Here is a 22,976-nt window from a genome sequence, read left to right as displayed (position 1 = left end):
AATATCCTGTAACGCATGCGCCTGAATGATTGTGTGTGTGGATAAAATCCCTGAGGAATTACAATTCTGCAGTTCTGCATATTCCAAGAGCCTCGTCACCTGAATACAGTTGTGGTAGAGTGTGCGCAAATGTATGTGACCAGACCCAACTTGTACGGCAACTGCCAACCATTTGAGTCTACAGCTGTGCCTCATAACCTACATCTTCTCGTGCATGCAGCAGAAGTGCACATTGCCCTCTGCTGGCGTCCGAGCAGCAAAACCTTGGAGCATCCAGGGAGGTGCGCGGCTCATTTGCTCATTTGTTTTTCCTTCGCTCTCTAAACGCAGCGACAGTCGCGATGAGCAATCTGAGGTGAAAGCTGAGGAACAGATGGTGGATGTGTCCTGTTAGGGAGTTAAGGCAACTCTCTATCAGCCTCTCTCTGGATGAGCTACTCTTACATTAGCATCCTTTGATCATCAATCTCGAAATCTCGTCTTCCTCCTGCCACTGCAACACCTGTCAGCTTGCCCTCATTAGCTACCGTGACCTTTTACGAAGCGTGTGAGATTAATCATCGAGCCACGCGTCATTTTAAAAATAAACCTCAACAACAAAAGGATGTTGTTGTTTTTTTGACCCAGACGGTTTGTTAAAATTTTTACACGACAAAAAAAGTAAAAATGACAGCTTGACCCCTTTTCACATGAATGATTCATTTTGACGACAGACGTAAGGGAGTAAATCTTAGGAAGAAGGTTTGGTCACCAAGACGACTGACCTGCCATTGTCTCGACCAACGCCCCAGACCCGGATACTTGCAATCGGCTGAGAGTGGAGCACGCTACGGTCCATAGGGTCGACCAAGTTCAACATATTATTCTCCAGCACCAGGTACATGTCCTTCCCCTGGGAACACAGACACACAAACCCATCAGACCTCAACACAAAACATGCAATCCTTATTTCCTGCAGCAAAAAAAAGTCTTTAAAGGTCACCAGCAAACTATATTTGCATGTATAGTGTGTGTGTGTGTGTGTGTGTGTGTATGTGTGTGTGTGTCCATGTGTGCTTCTAAATAAATAATAAAAGCCCATCAGGAGAAGTGTTATTGAAAGAGGGGTGAAGCTCTCTGTTCTGTCAGTTCACATTAAATACAACCACAGTAGAGAGATGGGGGGGAGACGTCACAAGATTGCTCCACTTTCCTCTCATCTTTTGTCCCTTCATCTCTTGACATACTTTTCAGAAGACTATTAACCCTGTAACTGGTGTTGCTCTCTTTCTTCTGTAATTTAGTTCATCATGCTCTTTCTACAAGCACTCTTCACATTTTAAACCCAAAGCAAAACATACAGTACATTTATACACACACACACACACACACACACACACACACACATTCCTCCTCACCTCTCCCCAGATGCCAACAGTGTCTCGAATGTCATTCTTGCAGTAGGACAGCTGTCGGATGCAGTTGTTAACGGCAACGCTGCTCTTCCCAGGAGCCAGGTCCTCCTCGGCCATCTCCACCCAACCCAGGGAGCGCACTGCAAAACACTGAAGACACACACACACACACACACACACACACACACACACACACACACACACACACACAAGATCATGTCACTACTTTTTGCTCATTGATTACTAGGTTTTTTGATTAAAGTTCACTTTAAAAAGCAACCGCATTGCGTTTAATGGCGCATTTAGGGTTTTGAACTAGTAACAGAAGACAGCAAGTCGTGCTGTCGGATGGAGGCAAAAACCGGAGGAAGACCCATCCATCTACCCTCATTAAGTATTCATTTCAGCAGTCCATTCAGAAAGCACTCTGCAGATTATATAGGTCAGAGAGAGAAAGGCAGAAGCAAGTGAAACGAATTATTTTAACAAATTAATCTAAATTAACCAAACACATCATAGTTTTAGTCTGTTTTATAGTTTTTAATAGACATAAACTGCTCAATCAGACCTTGGATGTATTTCTCTCCTTTAATGGTTAGAAAGGAACCATTCCACTAGTCATACTGCAACTGGATGCCATTAATCTGTGTCAGACCCGGCTACCACACCAGGTGCCATGCCTGTAGGACTGAGTTTGTGTCTGGTTTTCATCACAATGTCACCGTTGCTAAGGACTGTGAATTTTCTCCAAGCAAACACAAAGAGGAACAGACACCAACCACATCAGCACCATCTCACCAAGCTGAGCGCCGGGTAAAACCGTAATCTGCAATACTTTAGACCTGTTCAGCTACCAGTTGGAACACCATCTTGCTGAAATCTGGTGCGAGTTGTGACGTTGAAATTATAACGTCAAAAATATTTATTATGTATAAAGCAAAAAATATAAAAATAAATTTTAAGTCTGAGCTGACATTTTGCAGAAAAACGTCACAACATTCAAGGAGCATCATGTTACACTAAGCCTGAATAAATATCTTATTTGAATCTCAGGTTTAGATGTTAAAGGACCGGTATTAACATACATCTTGAGCAATCAACCGCACCGAAGACAGCTGAAGACAAACCAAGATCCATATGTATATTATGAGTATGATATTTTATGACTGTGTTCAACATATTGGGTTTAGTTTGTCTGCGACACACTTAACGTACACACAAAGAAATGAGCCACACAATACACAGTGATAGAGATGTAATTTCTAGATCACATGACGCCCCAGATAAAACTGATCCCATGTGAAGTCATATGATATGTTATAGTCCGTATTGTTTCAATTTGTTCTTCTTCTTCTCTATATTTTCAGCAGTGTAGGAATAGAAAGCGCACTGCTGCCTCCCATAGGTTAGAAACTACACTGAAGGTCTTTACGAATATGTTTGTTGCATACAGAGCAGTGCACACTTGTTTACAGTTACAAGTTTTCACATGGGAAACATGTGAAGACCCCTCTTAATGTCAGGTGTGAACTTATGTACTGAGTGCTGTTAATCTGTGTTTAAATCAATACCAGGGGTAGCCAAAGAGATTTCAGTAGTTAATGCACCAATGTGCATCCTGAATCTGTATGTCCCACTTCCACCACTGTGTGGCAGTATTGTTCACTGATCTTCTTTCATGAGCAGAAAAAATAGACACAGCCATGAAGATATGGAGCCATGGGATCTGAGGGTGTTGAATACACTGAACGTGTTTTAAGTTGCAATAGTAAAAGCTATTAGTTTAACACATGAAGAAATCTAAAATGAACTTGTATAAACCATGTAAAGCTGTAACTCTTTGTCTTAATATATACACTATAACATCACTAACATGACTTCATATGACCATGCATTATGAGAGTAAATGTGCCTAACGCAGGAACGTTAACAAGAACATCCTTTACCTTTGCTTCTGGGTCAGTGTTGACACTGCTGGACTCCTCTTCTTCCACAGCTGGACGGTTCCTAAAAAACAGATGAGAAATGTGCCATGTAGCATTAGCCTCTATGAATAACAGTGTGCAACCAAATGAGATGTTTTGTTAACGTGGCACAGGGATATAGAGAACACGGAGCCATTTCCTGAGCAGAACAACTGACTTCCTGCTTTGTCTGACCTCAATCAACATTAAGTAAATATAAGATTAGAGAAACCAATCAATGCCAGCAGAGAGATAGAGACCGAGATAAAAAGAAAAGCATGTTTGATAATTAACTGCCACTTCGACGCCTGTCAGAGATTCATACATAAAGGGAGTTTGATTTTGTTTTGTGTTTCACCTCAGCTTGAGTGATGCGTAGCGAAGCGTGGCGCCTTCAAACTCCTTCAGACTGGGATCTGGGTTCACCGTGGCTGCCTGCAGGTCCTGATGTACACAGGTGATAATGTCAGACTGGAAAATGATCCTTAAATAAACCTTAAATATTTGGTCAAAGGGGCTTAAAGTCCTTCTCATACACATAACCTGTAATACTGTCTGGGGAGTCTGTCCTGGTCTGACAGTGGCTTTTGTCATTCACACATAAATATTACACATAGAGAAAAATCTGCTAAGTCTGATCACGAGGGACATAACGATATTTGCCATTTCTAGTTTATGGTTCATTTTTAGTACTTCAGAGTCACGGTAAAGTGATCAAGATGGATTTTGACACCTTTTATTAATGCAAAGGGAACATATGATATAAAGCATTAGCATATTATTATCTTTTGTCTCTAGACATCTGAATTTCTTGCTGCTGTTGCATAAAAACTCACTTGCCTCTTACACATTTCTACATTTCCTACTCAGCGTAAGAGAGCACACAAGAAACACGTGCTCCAAGAAGAGATGTGCCAGCTGTCCAGAAACGTCAACAAAAACACTAACGTACAGAAATCATGGGTTGCAGGCGATGTGAGAGAAGGTCTAAATGAAAACAAAAGCAAAAAAGCAAATAGTCTGACCCTATACAGAGAAGGCCAGCATGCATCCAAGCGTGGGCAGGACGCCATTACTGGATGAAGAAATGCCACTGGTGTGTTATGTGTAATGGAGCATGCCGCGTCACGAAAAGAAAGTCAACACACAGTACGTTTACTTGTGTGCAAAAAAATTCAGATCTGTGCCAACAGGACAGACAGATGGAAATATTTTACCCATATAAGTGAAGAAAGAAACAACCTGTTAATTGCACTGCTGCAGCCAAGTAACAGACATGTTCCTGCATATTGTTATCAGGCACGATACGATGCTGTGTTCATGTGCAGTTACATTTATGTTGAAGCATCATGCTTTTTGCCCAGGCAGTGATTTTTTTAAAAAAATTTTTTAGCATAAATGCACAAATTCAGGTGAGGTTAGACCAAGAACAAGACTGGCTGAAGCTGAGTGCATTATACTTGCCTTCCACACTTCACTATCAATTTTTCCGCCAAAATCACTCCACACCTGTTTCTACATACAGCGTTACAAAAACAAACAGTGGTGGTTCAAGGATCGGGGGGGCAAAGGTGGAAGGGGAGCAGGGGAAGAAAGACAGAGAAGGGTTGTTAGCTGACTAGCTTACTCCACACTCCACGGTGCGTGTTGCAATAAGGAGCAAACGGCAAAAACATTTGTTCAATTAAAAAAAAAAAACCCAGAGAACGGTCAGAGTTGAAATGTTTTCTCTGATTCTTTTGCTCCCATTGAACATTCACCTCGATACTCAGAATCTAATGATTCATGATTAGTAGAACGTAAACAATACAGCACAATCAGAGTGTAAGACAGTGACACTTTTCCTGGTGTTGACAAGAATATATCAAATACATATTATATATATAATTAAATAAATATGTAAAGTTTTAAAGGTGAAGGAAAGTGGTTTCAACATAACTACACTTTAGACAGTGTGTCTAACAAACCAATTAAACTTCAAAGTCACTGTTTTAATGCAAATCACTATCAAACACACACTGACTGCACTGTATAGGACACAATTATGCGTATACAGCAATATACATAAACAGACATTTGTAGTAAGAATTTGTTTTCTTATCTTCTCTGCACACACACTCATTTACATAAATTAAAGAGAGAAGAGAAAAGTATCTGGGACTCTGAGTATCCTACCTTGTCCTCGTCTTCATGGCGCTGGAACCGACACTCTTGATCCGGCATCCCCTGCAGAGATGTGGAGCGAGGCTAACACAGAAAGGGAGAGAGACACACGAAAGCCATGGTTAAAACCCCCCGACGATGAGAATTAGGAGGACGCGTTCCTGCGCCGCCTTTGTGTCGCTTCCACTTGGGCTTTTGTACCAGTGGATGATACACAAGCAGCCTGGGAGTCAGCCGCTGCAGATGGATGTCCCCGAATGAGATTCTGGCACATCCATCTGTCAACATCAGTCCATTCTCACTGGATCAATATTTTATCTACAGCACGCTGCTCTCTATCAATCTCTTTTCCTCTCTCCATCATTCCACATGATTGACCGATTTGATTGGCTCAGTGTTCTTGTATTGTGCTTCTGGATCGGCGTATTGACGGTCCTCTGTCTCACACGCTTTAAGGCCAATTTATGGGACGACGTCCACGTCCGTTTGCAGGGCTTTTTGTATACGCAGAGTGACGGACCGCAGGGATTCATTCAACATGACGTCTGGGAGAGGGGTTCACCTGCAGTGCTGCAACGTACCAACAGCGTGTCGTCCAGGGGTGATGACATTATGTAAAGGCTATTAAAAGTTATTGAAATCTGGTTTCACTCCACTACAAAGTCTTTTTTTTGTGGCAGGGGAAAAGCAAAAGGACCATCAGCAGCACAAATCTGAACAAGAGTAGCCTATATTTGGATTTGTTCTCCATATTTTTCACCGAGTAGACAACCAACTGCTTTGCGCTGTCTAGACTTAACGAACAAAGGCTTGAAACACATTTGTAGAAAAGGTTCAGGACACCACAGACGGTAAAGTACAATAAAACTGAAGTGAAGTATATTTGTGGGTTACTCACAAAGTAGCAGCTGTTAACAAATCCACATGTGGGCAGGATGGGCTCATGAGTGGAGAGAGGCTCCACTGAACTGTCAGAGGTGGTGCTGCCAGAACGAGTCGATGCCCGGTAGAAGACCTCCGCCTGGCACGACTACACGGACGCATGGGCACACAAAAGCACAGTATGTATAACCTCAAGCTTCTTCCTCATTGGACCATCAGCAGGGATCCCATTTAAACCAAATGCTGAATTTACATGAGACCTAAAAAATGTGGTTGGCAGTTTGTTGTTCTTTCTCTCACCTCGTGGTCAGGAGTGGGTGAGGGGCTGAGTGAACCGAGGGAGTGTTTGCGTGGTGTTGAGGCCGTTTGGTCACCCAGGGCCGGGGACTCTGTCGTGGTCTGCCCGGAGGCCTCCGGGTGGGCAGCAGGTCGCTCCCACTGGGTGGTGCCCGTAGGAATGTGCCAGTAGTAGATCCCGGCCATGTCGGTGATCTTCTTCCATCCTGGAGGCAGATCGGGGTCTGTTTGGAAGGACTGCTCACTCCAGATATCTGACGCAGAAAAACAAAACGTTGAGATGGTAAACTGATTGGAACAGACCATTTATGTTATGTTTTATTTATGAATATATGTATACATGAACAGAGGAGACACAGTTGCAGACGACTCGGAGCACAAGCCGCATGGATCAAAATGCACTCCAGACTTCTGGACCTTTGCTAAATGTCAATCTCCTGCTCTCTTTCCCCACATTCCCCATCTGTCATCTGTCACCACTGCTCCTATTCAACGAAGGTCCAAACGCCTCAAAAGTCAATCCACATACAAACACATGTCTGTGCATGCACACAAACATAATATTAGCTTGTCTTGCACATCATCAAAGGCTTCTGTTAAATGAAAACTCACCCACAGGGAGACATAACACCAACTGACTGGGATCATCTGATGCAGCTGTCTTTTTAACAGGCCATGTCTCCATATGCACAGACAACAGCTGAGCAGAACTTGTGAAGCACCGTTGTTGCACTAGCGCAACACACCCACACACACTTTTAAATCAAATGTATCACACAGGCAACTACTGAAAAACACAAACATTTCTCTGGATTTCTCTGACATTAAGAACCGTCCCAATGCATGGCACAAATAAGAGCTAATTGTTGTTGGCTGGCCCTCAGAACCCCACCTTAGACAAATCTGACAGACGGCAGACAAAGTTATATTTACCTGGATGATCCACTGTGAGTTCTTCCATTTATTGCATTTTGTCAAATCATAAATCAATAGTTATGACCGGACTATGAGATTTATTGTTACAAAATGATGCTATAAACATGCTCATGAGGAAAAAATTGCCCTGCTATAAAACAGAAGTTGGTCAAAGTATATTTGTCTATGGCATTACTAACTGAGGAATCAAAAGGCAAAACTCTATTTGTTCCACCACCTCAATTAAACCAAAGGTCTCCAACTCAGGGTCCTCGGCCCCTATGGGGGTTCGTAGAGACACTCATAACATGAATCAACATATTTTTGTTTAATATAGAACACATATAGGTGGGGGGGTCCCTACTTAATCTCTTTATCAGTTTGTGATCTTTGGCCTGAAAAAGACCACTGATTAAAACCATTATGTTTGGAAACTCAATTGGAAACTTAATTGACTGCAAACATGTGTTAAATATATGGAATTAATATAATGTAAAACCGAAGAACGTCTACAGATATATGCACAACCTCACTGAGAAGAAGGTCAAGGTACAAAAATCTTAATCCCACCAACATGTTATGGTCCAGATGCTATAAGACCAGAAAATTACAGATAGAGCAGAAGGCTGCTGCTACAACTTATTTGACGGTGGTACATTTAGAGGGACTAAAGCTGTTCACACAAGTGAAGATGGTATCAGAAAACTTGTATAAATGCTTCTTCACTCACTGTTGTGTGGCAGGTTTGTAGAAGTTAAGCCCCCTGAAGTGCACACATCACCAATACTCACAGTAAACTATTGATGGCCGAGGTAGTACAGATGATCCCAAACTGCAAAAAGGGGTTGTGGCATCTCATAAAGGTGATATAAGCTCAGCGCGTGTGTATTTGTGTATGTGGTGTCTGTATGTGTGGCACTGTGAGTTCTTGAACTGCTGACCATGCTGATGAAAGACAGCCTGTGGGCCTGTTGCCACGACAGTAGGCCATATGTCATCATGACGACTGGGTCAGGACAGACTGAGATGGAACTCAATCACACACACATGCACGCACACAGACACACAGACGCACAAACACACACACACACACACACACACACACACACACACACACACACACACAGGGGCTAATTATTAACATTTTAATTCATCTAAAATACTGTGGTAGCACATATCATGGAAAACGCAGTGACATTCTCAGCACAAGCAGATATCCTTGGGGCTTATGACTGTGCAGTGAAGCAATGCCTTTTGGGAGTTGGAGTCTTTTCGAGCAAATAAATAGGTCAGAGCGTATAGAACAGAGAGAGGCTGAATGTCTGTGTCTGCTGTGAGCCAGGGGAAAGATGGTGACTAAGAATGGGTGCCAGAATGAAAGGACAACTGGACGTGGACTAAAGCATGTGTGTGTGTGTGCAAGAAGAGACACTGACAGAGGAAAAAGAGAGGCCGGCTCTGACTGCTGATGCTGTTGAAGGCATGATTGTGTGCGTATGTGGCAAGTAAGGAGCTGGAAAGAAATACTTAACATGCTAACTGTTTAGAAAAGATAAAGTGCTGAAGTGGACATGCCACGGTGCAGCTACGTAGCAGTTACCCTGTGATTGCCTCTCTTAGCATGCAGCTCCATGCCAGAGTACAGTTGAGCGGAGGGGGAGGGGATGACAGCTTCTGGAGCAAAACACACATGCACATGTTCTCCGTGGAAATGACGCCGCATGTACACTCCACCAGTGCACTCACTCACTCACACCTAACTCACACCTAACACACACCCACAGCATGCACAGATTCTTTTAGCAGCATTTGCCTAAACTCCATCCCCATGTTGGAAGAGACACACTTACAGAAACACTCTCGCACAGCGTTCAAACTCCTAAGCCCAACGTGTAGCTCCCAGCCGACCGACAAATGCACCTACCCTCATAATTGACAATCACAATGGCCAGCATGTAGTCTTTCCCCAGCATCATAGCTAGCTGCCTCTCATACAGAAAAGCCAGTGCTGTAGCCAAAGAGACAACCCCAGACGGAGATAGAAAGAGAGAGAGAGAGTAAAAGAGAGGAATGAGAAAGACGGGAGGGGGGGCACCGCAAGAGAGGGAGTGAGGAAAAAGAAAGAGAGGGACACCGAGGCAGAGAAAACATGACGCGAAGAGAGAGGCAGAAAAGATGGGGAGAAAGAGTGAATGGAAGGGGGAGTGCAAACTCGAAAAAAAGAGAGAGAAACAGACCAGACACATGTGAAAATAAAAGGGAGAGAGGTTATGTTTCCCCTGCAGCCGAGCTACGTCTGCTGTTGTTGTCTCACCCTCCTCTATCTGGACCATCAACAACATCAACAGCTTGAATGAGGCTGCCCTCCGTTTCCTGCACTAAAACAAACACAGACCCGGGCACATGGAGAGAAACTAAAAATTTGGCACAGTCATGCTTATCACTTTCTCCCTCTTTGCCACTGTGTCTTTAGTCTCTCCTGGTTGTCTTGGCAACCTCAACTTCATCTTTCATCCAGTATCATATCCAGTGGAGGTGTATGGAGGAGGAGAGGGGGAGGGCAGGAGTGGGAGGAGGGGGAGAGAGAAGAGAGAGGCAGACATACGATGATTCAACAAATGACAAATGACTGAAAACTAATACACACATCACACGTTGTCGTCCTGCACACATCCACATACAACTAATGTTCCTTTACAGAGCTGCAGTGCACGTCATATGTGGAAATGGTAATTCTTCTGCTTCGCATATATAGCTGTGCTTGCCAGTGTGTGTGTGTGTGTGTGTGTTTTGATTCCTCTGTGCGAAAGCAGTGTAATACTGACCCTCAAACCCGCAACATCCTCACAGGAATCTAACACACACACGGGAAGACAACACAACTTTGCCAACGTGAGAGTGAGAGAGATAGAGAGAGAGACGGAGTGAGGCAGGCATCGCACGACAGTGGTGCACGACACGGCGTTAGATATCCATAAAAGCACCGTGAATGATGTCCTTATAATGATTATCGACTCTTCAGCAAACTCTCACAGGTTAATAAATCTCTAAAAGAGGCTACACTGAAGCTGGCGTCTATTTGTTGGCCCCTTCCTCGGCTCATCAATACACAGAGATTGATCCGGTCAAAACGTAAGGCCGTCAAAACTGAGAGAATTATCACTTTGCAATGACAATGTAGACAAGTCAGGGTGACTTTTGAAGATAAACAAGGAAGTCATTGGGCAAAAAGGGGACACACACACACACAAACTAAACCCAGGGATTCAGACAGCACAGCAGCAAAACACGAGAAGGTTGAAGAATGCAGGCTGCTAACCATCATACTTACAGAAATGACATACGCAGAAGCCCAGAGCCTTCAGCTTTACAGGGACAGTGAGTCATCACAGATAAAGACAAGAGCTATGGAGATGTATTCTGGGAGAAGCACCGAGGCAACAACTCACAGCATTAAAACCTTCACCCACTGAGAGAGACACAGTGATTTACAGCTGAGATTATGCCAAAGGTCATGGCTGCGGCTCCACGGGAGAGGGATGTATTTCTTATGTCTTTAAACCAACGCACAAGGCAGAGCATAGTAATGGGCCAATTAAAACAAATTTTTACATAACACTGAAAAAACAAGCACAGTGACCTGGACTGACTGTTTTGAGGAGGGAGGCAACCAACGAGTTTAAGAAAGATAAGAAGGGACCACATAGAGGAGATGAGGAGACAGGACTTACATAATTTCATTTCCCAAATTCTCCAAAAAGGCTTCCTCACTCCACGTACTAGAACGTCAATCAGTAGAACAGATAAACTTTACGTATGTATGTTCTTGGTAAGTGTCATGTAATTCCAATAATTAGTGCAGCTTCTAATTAGTGAAGATTTGCCGCATTTCATGTAATAACCTAGTTTAGACGTTGGACTGTCATGATTTTGTGTGAGTATTCTTCAGCGATCAGTGGATTAAATGTTTAATTAGTTAAATCAACTAATCATAAATACAATACAATCCAAGCAAATACAGGTGTATTGTCAGTAGACTCAGTTTTCTGTCCTTTGATTGTTCAACATGGTGGGGATGGGGTGGGAAGAAATAAACAACTAAGAACTTCTTAGATCAAAGTCAGATAAAACTAAATCTTTTCTCAAATATTTTGCTCAGCTGCTAAAATTGGAGGGAGACAATGTCGACAAGATTTGGTATTAACTCATGACTAGCCTGAAAGGGCTGTTCACAGCTGGAGACAGGACATAAACTGATCTGGCCTGCTAAAAACACCCATGAAGTCACAAGGAGACTTCCTGCACCAATGGCATTCTGGGAGATTTATGAGAGGCTGTTGTTATTCTGCTCCAGAAATGCCTGATTTCCGTCTACCCACACATAGACACTCGGTCACCCTAAATGGAAACATGTCATCAGTAGAGAGAATGGTGAAACCACTACATAGCACAGAGGAGAAAAAAATAAACACACCAGAGTAGCTCACACACACTCACATTAAAACTATGTCAAACGCAAAAAAAAAAAAAAAAAAAAATGCAACTATAAAGTTTGTGTCACTAAACTACTTTTGTGTGTACCTGTTTCCTCTGGGGAGTTGCTCTCCTGGGACAGTGTAGTCCAGCTCAACTCTTCGTCACTGGGGTTCAGATTTTGGATGCGGTTCAAAGCACAGTCTGTCTTTGCACCAGTCCTTCTGTCCTTCTTCGTCTCAGGAGAGGAGGAAGAGGAGGAGGGGCAGGAGGCCACCGAGAGCAAGGGAGTGTCCTCTGGGCTGGCCTGCCGGGGGGGAGAGGGAGGAGGTGGCACGGGAGAGTTCTTGCCTGATTTGAGGAGCTTGAGGTTGGAGTGGATGTCGGAGATGATTTCCAGGCCTGGAGAAACTTTGTTGTTCTTCACGGGAGACTCGCTTTTGATCAGCAGTGGCACCTTCTCCTCATTTTCCTGCTCCTCCTCCACCACGTCGTCTTCCTCAATCTTCATCTTGGATATGATTTCCTTCTCGGACAAAATGCTGATATCGTCGGCCTCCTCTGCCTCCGTGTTTAAGTCAAACTCCAAATCTGATGAGTTGTTGTTCACTTTGAGCTCCACAACCGTGTTAACGTTACAGTCCATGTCTGATTCGGTTTTCTCCTCGGCCTCTGCATCACTGTCTGGGTTCAGTTCCACGTCTGCCTTGAAGACATCTTCCTCTCGGTCATTGTTGGTGAGAGTGTGACTATCATGCTCCTCTGCCGTGTTAACGTTAAGATCATCCGCTATAGTTTCTGAATTACACTCCACGTCCATTGGGTCGGGGCCGGTTGTGTTTTTGTTATGGTCCTGACCGGCTTTACGAAGCTGGTTAACCCCGTTCTTGGCCAGTTTGGGATTGCTGGGGGTTGAGGACTGAGACGGGGGTGACGAGGGTGACGACGATGATGACGGGGGCGCTCCTTCTCCGAGGCCCATGGCTGTCTGGATACTGGTGAGCGCGTACTTCTTGCGACACTTGGGAGGCGTGGCGGAGCCCTGTTTGATGACGTCGCTGCTGAGGAGCTGGTTGTGTGAGGAGCGAAGGCTGAGGGAGGTGGGAGGCGTGGCGGCGGGGCCGTTACGGTTGGTGACGTCTACTGACATCATCGTGGCACGAGACAGATCACCTGAAACAGGGGAGAGCGCAGGAGGTGAATAATACACTGGTGTCTACACAAACAGCAGAGTCTGAGCAGCAGCGAGGGCTCAATCTGAGCCTAACACGCAATGACGGGAGTTACACAAACCTGAGAATATAAATGGAAACAAGTCTGCAATGTTTGACTTGTGCACGGTGGAAAATGTTGGTAAAACTGAGCCGATGGTAGATTTTTTTTCACCCACCAGTCATCAAACACTGGAGATGGCTAAGACATTTTTTCAATCTCTGCTAACCGGAGAACAGTGGACAGTGTTGTCAGTGTGCAGTTGCAGTCTGAACTCTCCATATAGTGGAAAAGCAAACCCATGCCTCAGGTGACGGCTACATGCGTGTAGTGCATGTGAGCTGTTCCGACAGCTGTTAGTATCGAGGAAATGGTGTCCCACAGCTACACACAGCTGTATGCATCTTACGTCCAACACATAATTAATGAAGAACTGCTCTGGCAAGAACAAGTACACTTTTTCTGCATCAGTAAAAGCTAATTTTTGGGACATTGTCCAAGTATAATTAAACAACAGATGTGTCGATTTGTAATAATTAAAGAACAAACACACTTGAGGAAAGAGGAAGAAAGTCCAATTTACAGACATGGGCATATTCCCATCAAACAGAAGCACTAATAATGTTGACTTTGCCCTTTTATGGGATTTGTTGACAATAACTAAAGTGCACAATGACTCTTGACGGTTATTGCTGTGGAGTTGAGACTTTTAAACACCTCTAACGAGGAGAGTGAGGTTTTCCTTCTGACTAAACACTGAAGGCAAACACAGCATGTGTGAAGGCATGTTTGCAACTGTGTGAGTCTGTGTGTGTTTTGTACCTGGGAGGAGGTCAGTCATGGACTGGAGCTGGTCACGGTTCAGAGTTCAGTAGACTCAGCTGTAGATCTGGGCACCACACAGAAAGAAAAAACTGTAAAAGAACGATCAGATGAGGAATTCAAAGAATCCTGAGGGCTTCTCGGTTCCCCCTTGGAGACCACATTCACCCGTGTGGAACCCAACTACAGCTGGTTTCTATGGAGACAACATAGCATCATGAGGGTACTCCAAACGCCATAGAGATGCAAACAATAGGACAGACAAACAAATGTGGTGGAAGAATCTAAAGAGAAATCTATCGATGGGAACCTCAGTGTAGTTGCTGCAAAATGTTCTGCATCTTGTCCCAGTCTTACTACATGTGCTACATAGGGATGAGTGGCGCGTTTCATTTACCTCAGAGTTTGGGAATGACGTCACACTTGAGTTGGAAACTAGAGGGCCGTGTCCATGAAAGCTCTTGCCTTGTCTGAATATAACTTGGTGCATCCAGTACTCACATTGTTGTACATTGTGCAGAGTGAAATTGAAGCTTTTTAAAAATTCTTGATATTATTGCTATAATGTTAACTACATTGTACTGTAAAAACTGTAAATTGAAGAGATAACTTGAACCAACTCATGAAATTTTTACTAGAATTATTTACAGTAATGAAATTTATAAGACGACATCAGGCAGAGATTTATAAAAATATTCAAAAGTTTTAATTATTTGATGTAAATGTAGAAAAAACACACTATTAATCACAGTTTGCCACAATGTGTTTTGCACTGTTATGGTTTTACCAGGCTACTGTTTTTAGTCATTGTTAGCGCAACATGGGCTTGTAGTTCCATTGTAAAACTTAAATTACACTGTAACAGCATTTCAACAAATGTAGGTCAAAAATTACTGTCTGTACGACGTATTTAATGCAACAAAAACTAATCAGATGTGCTAATAAACGGCATATTACAGGAGCTTCTAATTACTGTTTACATATGGGGCGGCCATCTTGGTAGCTCAGCTCGGGGGTAGTGAGGATTCTACGATTTTCTGAGTAGAAAATCCGGCTTCGGGAGACGTTCCGGTTGAAAAATTGCAACTCAGAACTCAGAAATTCTGACTTCTGAGTACAAATGGAACGCACCACAGGGACATGATGCAGGAGACGAGCAAAAGCTAACGCGGATCTCCAACGTATTTACACAGTTGTGGTGAACACCCCACAAACTGAGCGCATAATCCCCAAGTTCACTCCCAGGATGCACCCTTTGCTGTGTGTCATCCCATCTTTCACCAGGTTTCGAGGGATAAGGAGGAGGAAGCACGCACACTGCAGAGACCATGAACACTTAAGCGGTGATGTGGCACGGTTAATTGCAATGAAGTAAAACTAAATCTTGTTTACTGTGAAGCATCAACAGATTACTGAGTTATATTTATGAGGGTTAGCCGAGCGTGTCTTAGCACAGCCAGAGTAAAAATACACTCTGAATGTTTCTTAACCGTATTCCTATTTTATATCTCTAGTCATGGATGACACCAACAGCGAGGCTTGTAAATAACTTGCCAGGCCTTTATTTTAAGTCATGACAGGAAAACAAATGCTAAAAGTGTGAGGAGTTTACAAGACTCTATTTATACGTTCAAAAACACACAAGCCCTTTCACTGTTGCTACTTACGAGAGAACTAAGGATTGTGGGAAACTCCAGGATGGAGCAGGTCCATACTGGTAGTCAGCGGCTCTTTCTTCATGCAATCACGAGGGCGTCACTGAAGCGGCTGCAGCAGCGGCGGCGGCGGCGTCCTGGGGGAGAGACAAACATAAAATAGGATTAATGAGAGAGACTGAGCGGAGCAGAGAAAGAGTTCTGCAGGACACCAGAGCGGCAAATAATAAAGGTATCAATTATTCACGAGCCCAATCAAACATTAATATGCAAGGTGTGTGCGTGTGTTTGTATGTATATGTGTGTGAACATAAGGCTCGTTTAGTGTAGAGCTCATATTTCTTTCATTGGTGCAGTGTTGCCAGGCCTTCGCTGACTGGAACCATCATAAACTTAATGCCACAGGAGACTTGTAACCTTCCCCATACTCTGCTTTCCAATAGCTACACAAACACAAACACGCATTACTGCATAATGCAGTCAAGACTTGTGGACAGTCCTCGGGAAATATAATGAGCATAGTGAGATTGGAACATAAAATCCCACTTATCCCTGGCTGAGGAGCTGGAAACAACACCTGGAATGTCAAGTGGAATAAAATAGAAGCAACTTAAAGAAATATTCATTTCGCGTAACAGATTTTTAAATTAATTCATTTTAAATTAATCACCTCATTAAAGATGCTCAAAGTCTTAGTATAATCCTCTAAAGCTCTATGGTGCATGGGTAAGTACAAAAACATTTTGATATTTAAGTAGATGACCATCAGCAGCAAACATCATCAGACACATCCTCAAATGGCAACAGTAGCCTGGGAGTATTCAACATGATGGGTCTACTAACTCCTCCAATTTCCTCCAACTAACAAAGCAGATGTTCAGAAGTTCACGTACTTGGATGTCCTTTAATGGTTGAGTCACGTACTTCTTTAATGCAGTATCTTGTTTGATTCTTGGTAAGTTGATCTTTGTAGCACAGCATTTCCCTCTTTTCCCTGTCGGCTTTCCCGACTGTGTCGTCTTGCCCCTTTTGTTTTTTATCTATCTTAGGACTCTGACTGAACCATGGCTCTTGTGGATGTCTGAAAGAGGTTTAGTGATTTGCTGCTTTATTTAAAAAAAATAAGGCATCAATAATGCCGCTGTGCAATTAGCCTTGCACTGTTTAGTGTCGTGCATTTACTAATGATCTGATCAATCTGTGTCAAATTACAGCAAAAAAGCCATTTTAAATTAAGAAAAATTATGTTACTGAGAATAATGATGCGGTATCATTGGAACTAAATGTCATATTAACCTCCCAGCAGTTATATTTTAAGTGGTCTGAGAGGAAGCTAGACCTCCTCCCCTTTTGGCTCCGTTTCCAGGCTTAAGAAAATGCAGCCCAAGAAGGAGGACACTGGTCACAGGTCTTATTGGCCGATAATGACTTTCTGAAGATGCACCAGCACGTCCCTTCAGGGGAACATCCTGCAGCCTGTATTCTTTTTTTTTCTTTTTCTTTCGTTTTGGCAGGGCTATTTAAGGTTTCTTCTTAGTTTTATCAAGCCTGAAGCTGGAGGACAACACATTCCAGCTCCAAGATATCAAGCCTAGAGGTATGACGTCAAGAAGTGGACGTTTAGAAATGAAATTCAAAGGAACCAAAGAAACAAAAATGCACATGACGTCAAGCCAAAACGTCTAACAGACACTGTTTATGTGCACTGTTAGAAATAACGGATTCATCTGCTACTTGAATGGTGTGAACAAATCTAGGCTACATATTACAACACCTGCACCAAACTTGTACTTATTTACTCAGTGCGTTTACATGCAGAGCTTAATCGAAACCTTGTCCCAGTTTACATGCAGCGCAAGAAAATCGAATAACTGTTCTCCTCTTCCACACTAGGTGGGGATACGTGTCTTTTCAGTGGGTTAATACAAGGTTAATACGGCCCGATTTCCGGTTGACCTATTACGTGACATAATAAACAAGAGTCGTTGATGCGGCAGACCGGCATTTCAAACAACAACCAGACGGATAATACTACTATTTTTAAATCTTGTACGTAATGTTCGCGCTACTTCTGGTGCAGGTTAGATCTGCGCTATCCCTCAAACGGTTCTTCTAGCAGCTCGGTTTATCTTCTTCTTCTACGACTGGCTTTCTTGGACGTTTTTGTTCCGGGATCAAACACCAGTGCAGCGGTCGTGGAGCATGCGCACATGCATTATCCGACTGAAAAATGCGATTCACTGTAAACATGCCGGAGAAAATCGAATTCCAATCGCACTATCTGGGTGTCTCAATCGGATAATACGTGTTTTCATGCACTTAAGTTCTCCTGTTATAGTCTGATTAAGGCAATAATTCGTTTTTTTCATGTGCATGTAAACGCACTGACTGACATAACAACAGACGCACATCTGGTTTATCTGGCAACCCTAGCTATTTCCACAAACATCTGATTAACACCTGTAAAATTCTTCTGACCAGCTGCACGCATGCTGTGATGTGTCGTTATTTCTAATGGTTTAAGCTCAGGGAGGTGAGATCCAGCTTCATCAGTGGCCATACGAGACACAACATGTCCAGCGCAGGAGGTTAAAAACCTGTAGTCACAGAACGAGGTGAAAAGACGCCGTGCTGTGGGAGTACCTGGACGTACGTACATATCCGTCCACAAACAAAAAAAGGGGATGATGTCATAAAGTAACCTAATAACGTTGCATTCAGGGATTAAAATTACAAGACGTGCTTGTTTTGTTGATTCCTGCTGCAACAAGTCTGCATACCACAGAATATGTGTGTGAGAAAGTATTTGTATCAAAGGGTGACAACAGGTAAAAAAAAAAAAAAAAAATGAGTCAAGTCCTGGGAGGAGTATGAGATGGAGAGCAGGCTCAGCACAAAGCTCTTCTCATCTTAAGAACAGCAGCCCTCAGCCCAGGCCGACACACCAATCGACAACATTTAAGTCCATTTTTTCGGACTTCACACAGCTCCCTCTGGAGTCACAACAGGATGTGTACAACTTTTCTTCCACATGTGCTATAGCGCTCCTCAAGACCTGTAAACACAGTTTCTCTTTAAAGCCACCACTTTAACCGCACTGTTTTTTTTCCATTGCGAGCCCAGCGTGCCATAGTAGCAAACACAACAACAAAAAAAAAAGTGTCACAGCTCAACACTAACTACAGACTGCACTGAGGACGCCATATCATTATGTGCTTTACAGAACGACGTAAAACAAAAAAAAAAAAAAGTGGAGTTTCCACGCTTTGGGTGGAGCTTCAGTTCGCCAGCAACTTTCAATCCCAGCTACATCTGGATATGGCTAGAAAGTGGATGGGACCAGAGTGATTGTAGTGCCTCTTGGGCCTCGGCGCCCGTGAAGAGCTCCCTGCAGTGGATGGGGGTCTGGGCGTAATTAAAGGGCCCCACTGAGGGCAGGGCAGTGCTGGCACTGACACAAAAAAATCATTCACAAACACCCACACACATGAACAGTAAACATGAGAGAAAACCTTCCACATGGACTCACTTGTAAACAGTTAAATGCACGAGAAGTAACGAGAGTCACGGGCAGCACGATCTGAGACGTGCACACGGACGAAAACACACACGCAGGAGTGGTAATAAGATCCAGGATGTGTCACAGTGTGACACTGACCCTTAACTTCTGACCCACTGGCCGGCCCTCTGAGTGTGTGCCGCTCTGTGTGTGTGTGTGTGTGTGTGTGTGTGTGTGTGTGTGTGTGTGTGTGTGTGTGTGTGTGTGTTCCGTATGTTGGGGGGTCTGACTCCAACAAGAATGAAGGAAGCAGCTGCAAACACTCCACCCCTCTCTATGTCTCTGTTTCTTTTTTACGTGCGTACGGTGTGTAACCACCGTCATTTACCAGACTCAGCCCTGAGCCAGGCACCGGCAGATTGCTATTAAATTCATATGCCAAGTGGATGTCTGCCAACAGTTTGATAGGCCTCTCATCCCTCTTTCCTGCCCTTCCCTCTCAAAGTTCCTCGCCTTCCAGTTCCTCTCCTAATCCCACCTGATTTCTACCGTTTCCCCCCTGGTCCCTTTTCTTGTGCCGTTTCCTCCCCTCTCCCAGCCACCACCTCCATCCTCCACCTCACATCCCCCTCCCTCCTTTGTCCAGAGAGCTGCTGTCTTTTCTCATTAAAAGTGAGGAAGGTCTGTAAACTCTCATAAAAACCAGTCGCTTCTCTCTGCAGCCCTGATTTACAGCCACTCTTCTCCACCTCTTCCCTTCTCTCTGTCTGCTCATGAGAAACGCCATCTGTTACGAGACGAGAAAACAAAACTGTCGCAGTTAGCCATCAAAAACAAAAACGAACGCATTCAACTCAGCGTCAAGTTTGTGCCGAGAAGGGAAAAAAAAAGCGACTGGCTGTTTTTCTAACTTTTGGATTAGGACGTGAAAGTGTAAGCCAGCTGCACAATGGCAGGCAATCTTCCCGGATCTTTCTTGGCTTTGTTTTCATTGGCTGCGGAGTAGGCCAGGCCCTCTACATTCAGCTGCAAACTACTTCCACTGCGAGTTAGCGACGCTGCTAACTAAAAGACAGACCGCCCCAGCTGGACAGATCCTCTCTGCCGCTAGGCTCCCGACCGAAGCTAAAAAAAAAAAAAAAAGGGTGGCCGTATTCAGCTGATATACTCTGGCCGGCCGTATTAATGAGAATTGATTTTAAGCCATTGTGATTGTATATGAAGCTCTAAATGGCTTAAATCAGCATTGCAGGCGCCACAGTTGTTTTATGAGCCTGCGCGTTCGTTCAGATCCAAACTGCAGATTTGTTAAGAAGCTAAAACCACAGTAGGACAGAAATCCAGCGAAGCCGTTTCAATTATTTTCCCCACACTATGGAAAACAATTTAAAAACAAAAAAAAGACGAAAGAGAGAAGAAGAAGGAGAAGGAAACTCTCACCATTTTTCTGACCATTTTAGCATTTTTAGTTAGCTTTCACAATTTGCACGATTGGCATATTTTAATGCACAAAAGTTCATTATATGGGAAGAGTGCGGCAAAATATTTTCAACAACAACAATAAAACTTCTTCATGAATGAATTTGGCCTCAGTCAGTGGGATAACACACAAAAAAAGACATCAATCAGCCCAACACAAAGCTGTTAGACAGGGGATGACCATGTGGTGTGTGTGTGTGTTTGTGTGTGTGTGTGTGAGAGAGAGAGGCACAGAGGGTGAACCAAGGAAGACGCAGGGAAGGAAACAATAGCCATCTACAAAATATTCTACAAAGAGTAACAGCGGAAGCTAACAGGCCCTATATATATGTGAGTGTGTGTGTGTGTATCCTTGTATTGTCAATGGCGGGAAATAACAGAGACAATGTAACACTGTGGCCGAGAGCGCAGCCTAAACAAACCGTCTTGTGTACAGACAAACTAACACTTTCGGTACATGTACACACTCAGGCATTACTCGCACACAGAGCTCAGCTCCCGCGTCCGTCTGTCGTCCTTGCAGCCGCTGCGTATAGAGAGTGTGAAGGACGGACGGAAATAGCTCCACTATAATTTCACGTCTATAGTCAGGGTTCGAAGCACGGCAGCGTATTCCTGTTGGTGTGTGTTTCTGATTGTGTCAGTGTACTGTATACATACAGCTAAATGTATAATTTCCCCCTGGTGTGGTTTTTACATGGGTGGGACAGTGACAAAGAGAAAAAAAAAAAAAAGACCACAAAAGAAAGTAAAAGAGTGAGGAATTTTCAGGGTGTGCCAAAGAATCTCAGGCATGCCTGGGTGGGTGGGTGGGTCAGGGCGACTGGGGGCAAAAAGAAAAAAAAAAACTCTAATGGGTCAACAAAAGGAGCAGACATAAAAACACACAGATACACGCCCGGAGAACAGAGGTTAAGTGATGACCATTTGTGAGCACATGTGTGCACACGTTCCACTCGCTGACCCTGAGCAAACTCCGATCTGACACAATGAAGGTGTAAATAAAGCACAGAGAGAGGTGAGAGTGTGTGGCCTACGCTGGCATAAATGAAAATAAGTCAGCTATGACAGGAAACACAAACAGAGTTACTCATTCACCGGCAACACTTTCCAGGCTGAGACACGCAGTTAAAAACAGAGCGGCTGAGTCTTCCCAGTCAATCTGCTGCTGCGACTAACGGTTGTCTAAGGGTTAAAGGGTTTCGTAACAGAATTCCTGTAATGTGGAAAAAGAAAAAAAAAAAACTCTTCAGAAGCAAAGCCATGAGACGATTTCCTGGATTTGGGAAACTTGGGACACGACGCTGTAACCCCTCCCCCATTCTCTGGTACCCCGTTCCCCTCCTCCCGCTTCACCGAGCTTCTCTTTCCTTGTGCGCGAGGAGGAGGAGGACGAGGCTAGGGAGAAAACAAACACCGCCAACGACACAAAGTGAAACGAACCAAAGGGAGGGAGGTCTGTTTCGGGCCTTAAAGCCGGAGCTCGTTCTGTGGAGCGCACGAGTCAGGCGCCGCTTCGTTTAGATCTAACGAGTCCACGGCACTTCTCCTGGAGCCAATGTTAAAGGCAACAAGTAGAGTCACACGAAAAGTAAAGAAGTCTCAAATATATGTCTTTTTTTTTTCATTTCTGTAAATCTCTTTAAATACTTGGTGTCACTACTGATTTATTTACTTCAGCATTTGTTCAATATCCTACTGAGCATATTATTACTGCAGTTCAGCCCCGCAGAGCAGCCTCTCCAATATAAGCTCATATAACATGAGAAACATGAGTCTCATGTTTGTCTTAAAAGACTCATGGCCTTACGCTGGGGTTATTTCTCTGACTGTGACTTCCACTCAGAGGAAAACACGTGTGTGCAGCTATAAAATCCAAGCACGCGGAGAGCCGCTCCTGCCGTCGACACCACGGTTAGCCTTAGACTTAGGAGGAGGAGGGTATCGCACCGGTGTCAGGTTCAAAACTAAAGCAGGACTCATGGTTGTGCGTCAATTCTAGGCCAAACTGCAACAGTTGTTGATTAATCCTTCTGCCTCCTACACACCTTCAACAAAAATCCTCTCTTTTGCAGTGATAGCGTTGACAACTAGCCTTTTAGCATTGGAATTACAAAGCTAGACAAACACCTGCACATGCTTGGTGTGTTCACACATAAGGCCCGCACAGACTATAAAAGAGACATAAGTTTGGTCAACTTTGCAAACATTCAGACCTGGT

General features: G+C 43.8%; 1 protein-coding gene across 9 annotated transcripts in view; it reads right to left on the bottom strand.

The window, feature by feature from the left end:
* The window catches only part of apbb2b (amyloid beta (A4) precursor protein-binding, family B, member 2b), a 41,309-nt gene that overhangs the window by 10,926 nt on the left and 7,407 nt on the right, over positions 1 to 22,976 (bottom strand). For 6 of the 9 annotated variants that reach the window (XM_047577868.1, XM_047577874.1, XM_047577875.1 and 3 more), the window contains exons 2-12: positions 15,790 to 15,914; positions 14,123 to 14,189; positions 12,197 to 13,261; positions 6,704 to 6,954; positions 6,420 to 6,551; positions 5,534 to 5,605; positions 4,823 to 4,873; positions 3,717 to 3,802; positions 3,341 to 3,401; positions 1,398 to 1,544; positions 765 to 892 (exon numbers count right to left, since the gene is read on the bottom strand). In XM_047577868.1, the coding sequence (XP_047433824.1) occupies positions 765 to 892; positions 1,398 to 1,544; positions 3,341 to 3,401; positions 3,717 to 3,802; positions 4,823 to 4,873; positions 5,534 to 5,605; positions 6,420 to 6,551; positions 6,704 to 6,954; positions 12,197 to 13,261; positions 14,123 to 14,141 (2,012 nt within the window). In that variant the 5' untranslated portion in view covers positions 14,142 to 14,189; positions 15,790 to 15,914. Of the gene's footprint in view, positions 1 to 764; positions 893 to 1,397; positions 1,545 to 3,340; positions 3,402 to 3,716; positions 3,803 to 4,822; positions 4,874 to 5,533; positions 5,606 to 6,419; positions 6,552 to 6,703; positions 6,955 to 12,196; positions 13,262 to 14,122; positions 14,215 to 15,789; positions 15,915 to 22,976 lie in introns of all 9 variants that reach the window. The other 3 variants (XM_047577871.1, XM_047577873.1, XM_047577877.1) reach the window with 2 other exon arrangements.

The sequence above is a fragment of the Mugil cephalus genome, chromosome 2 (assembly GCF_022458985.1).
Source record: "Mugil cephalus isolate CIBA_MC_2020 chromosome 2, CIBA_Mcephalus_1.1, whole genome shotgun sequence".
NCBI lineage: Eukaryota > Metazoa > Chordata > Actinopteri > Mugiliformes > Mugilidae > Mugil > Mugil cephalus.
Note: the sequence above shows the minus strand (reverse complement) of the source record. Positions and strands in the feature narration are given on the sequence as shown.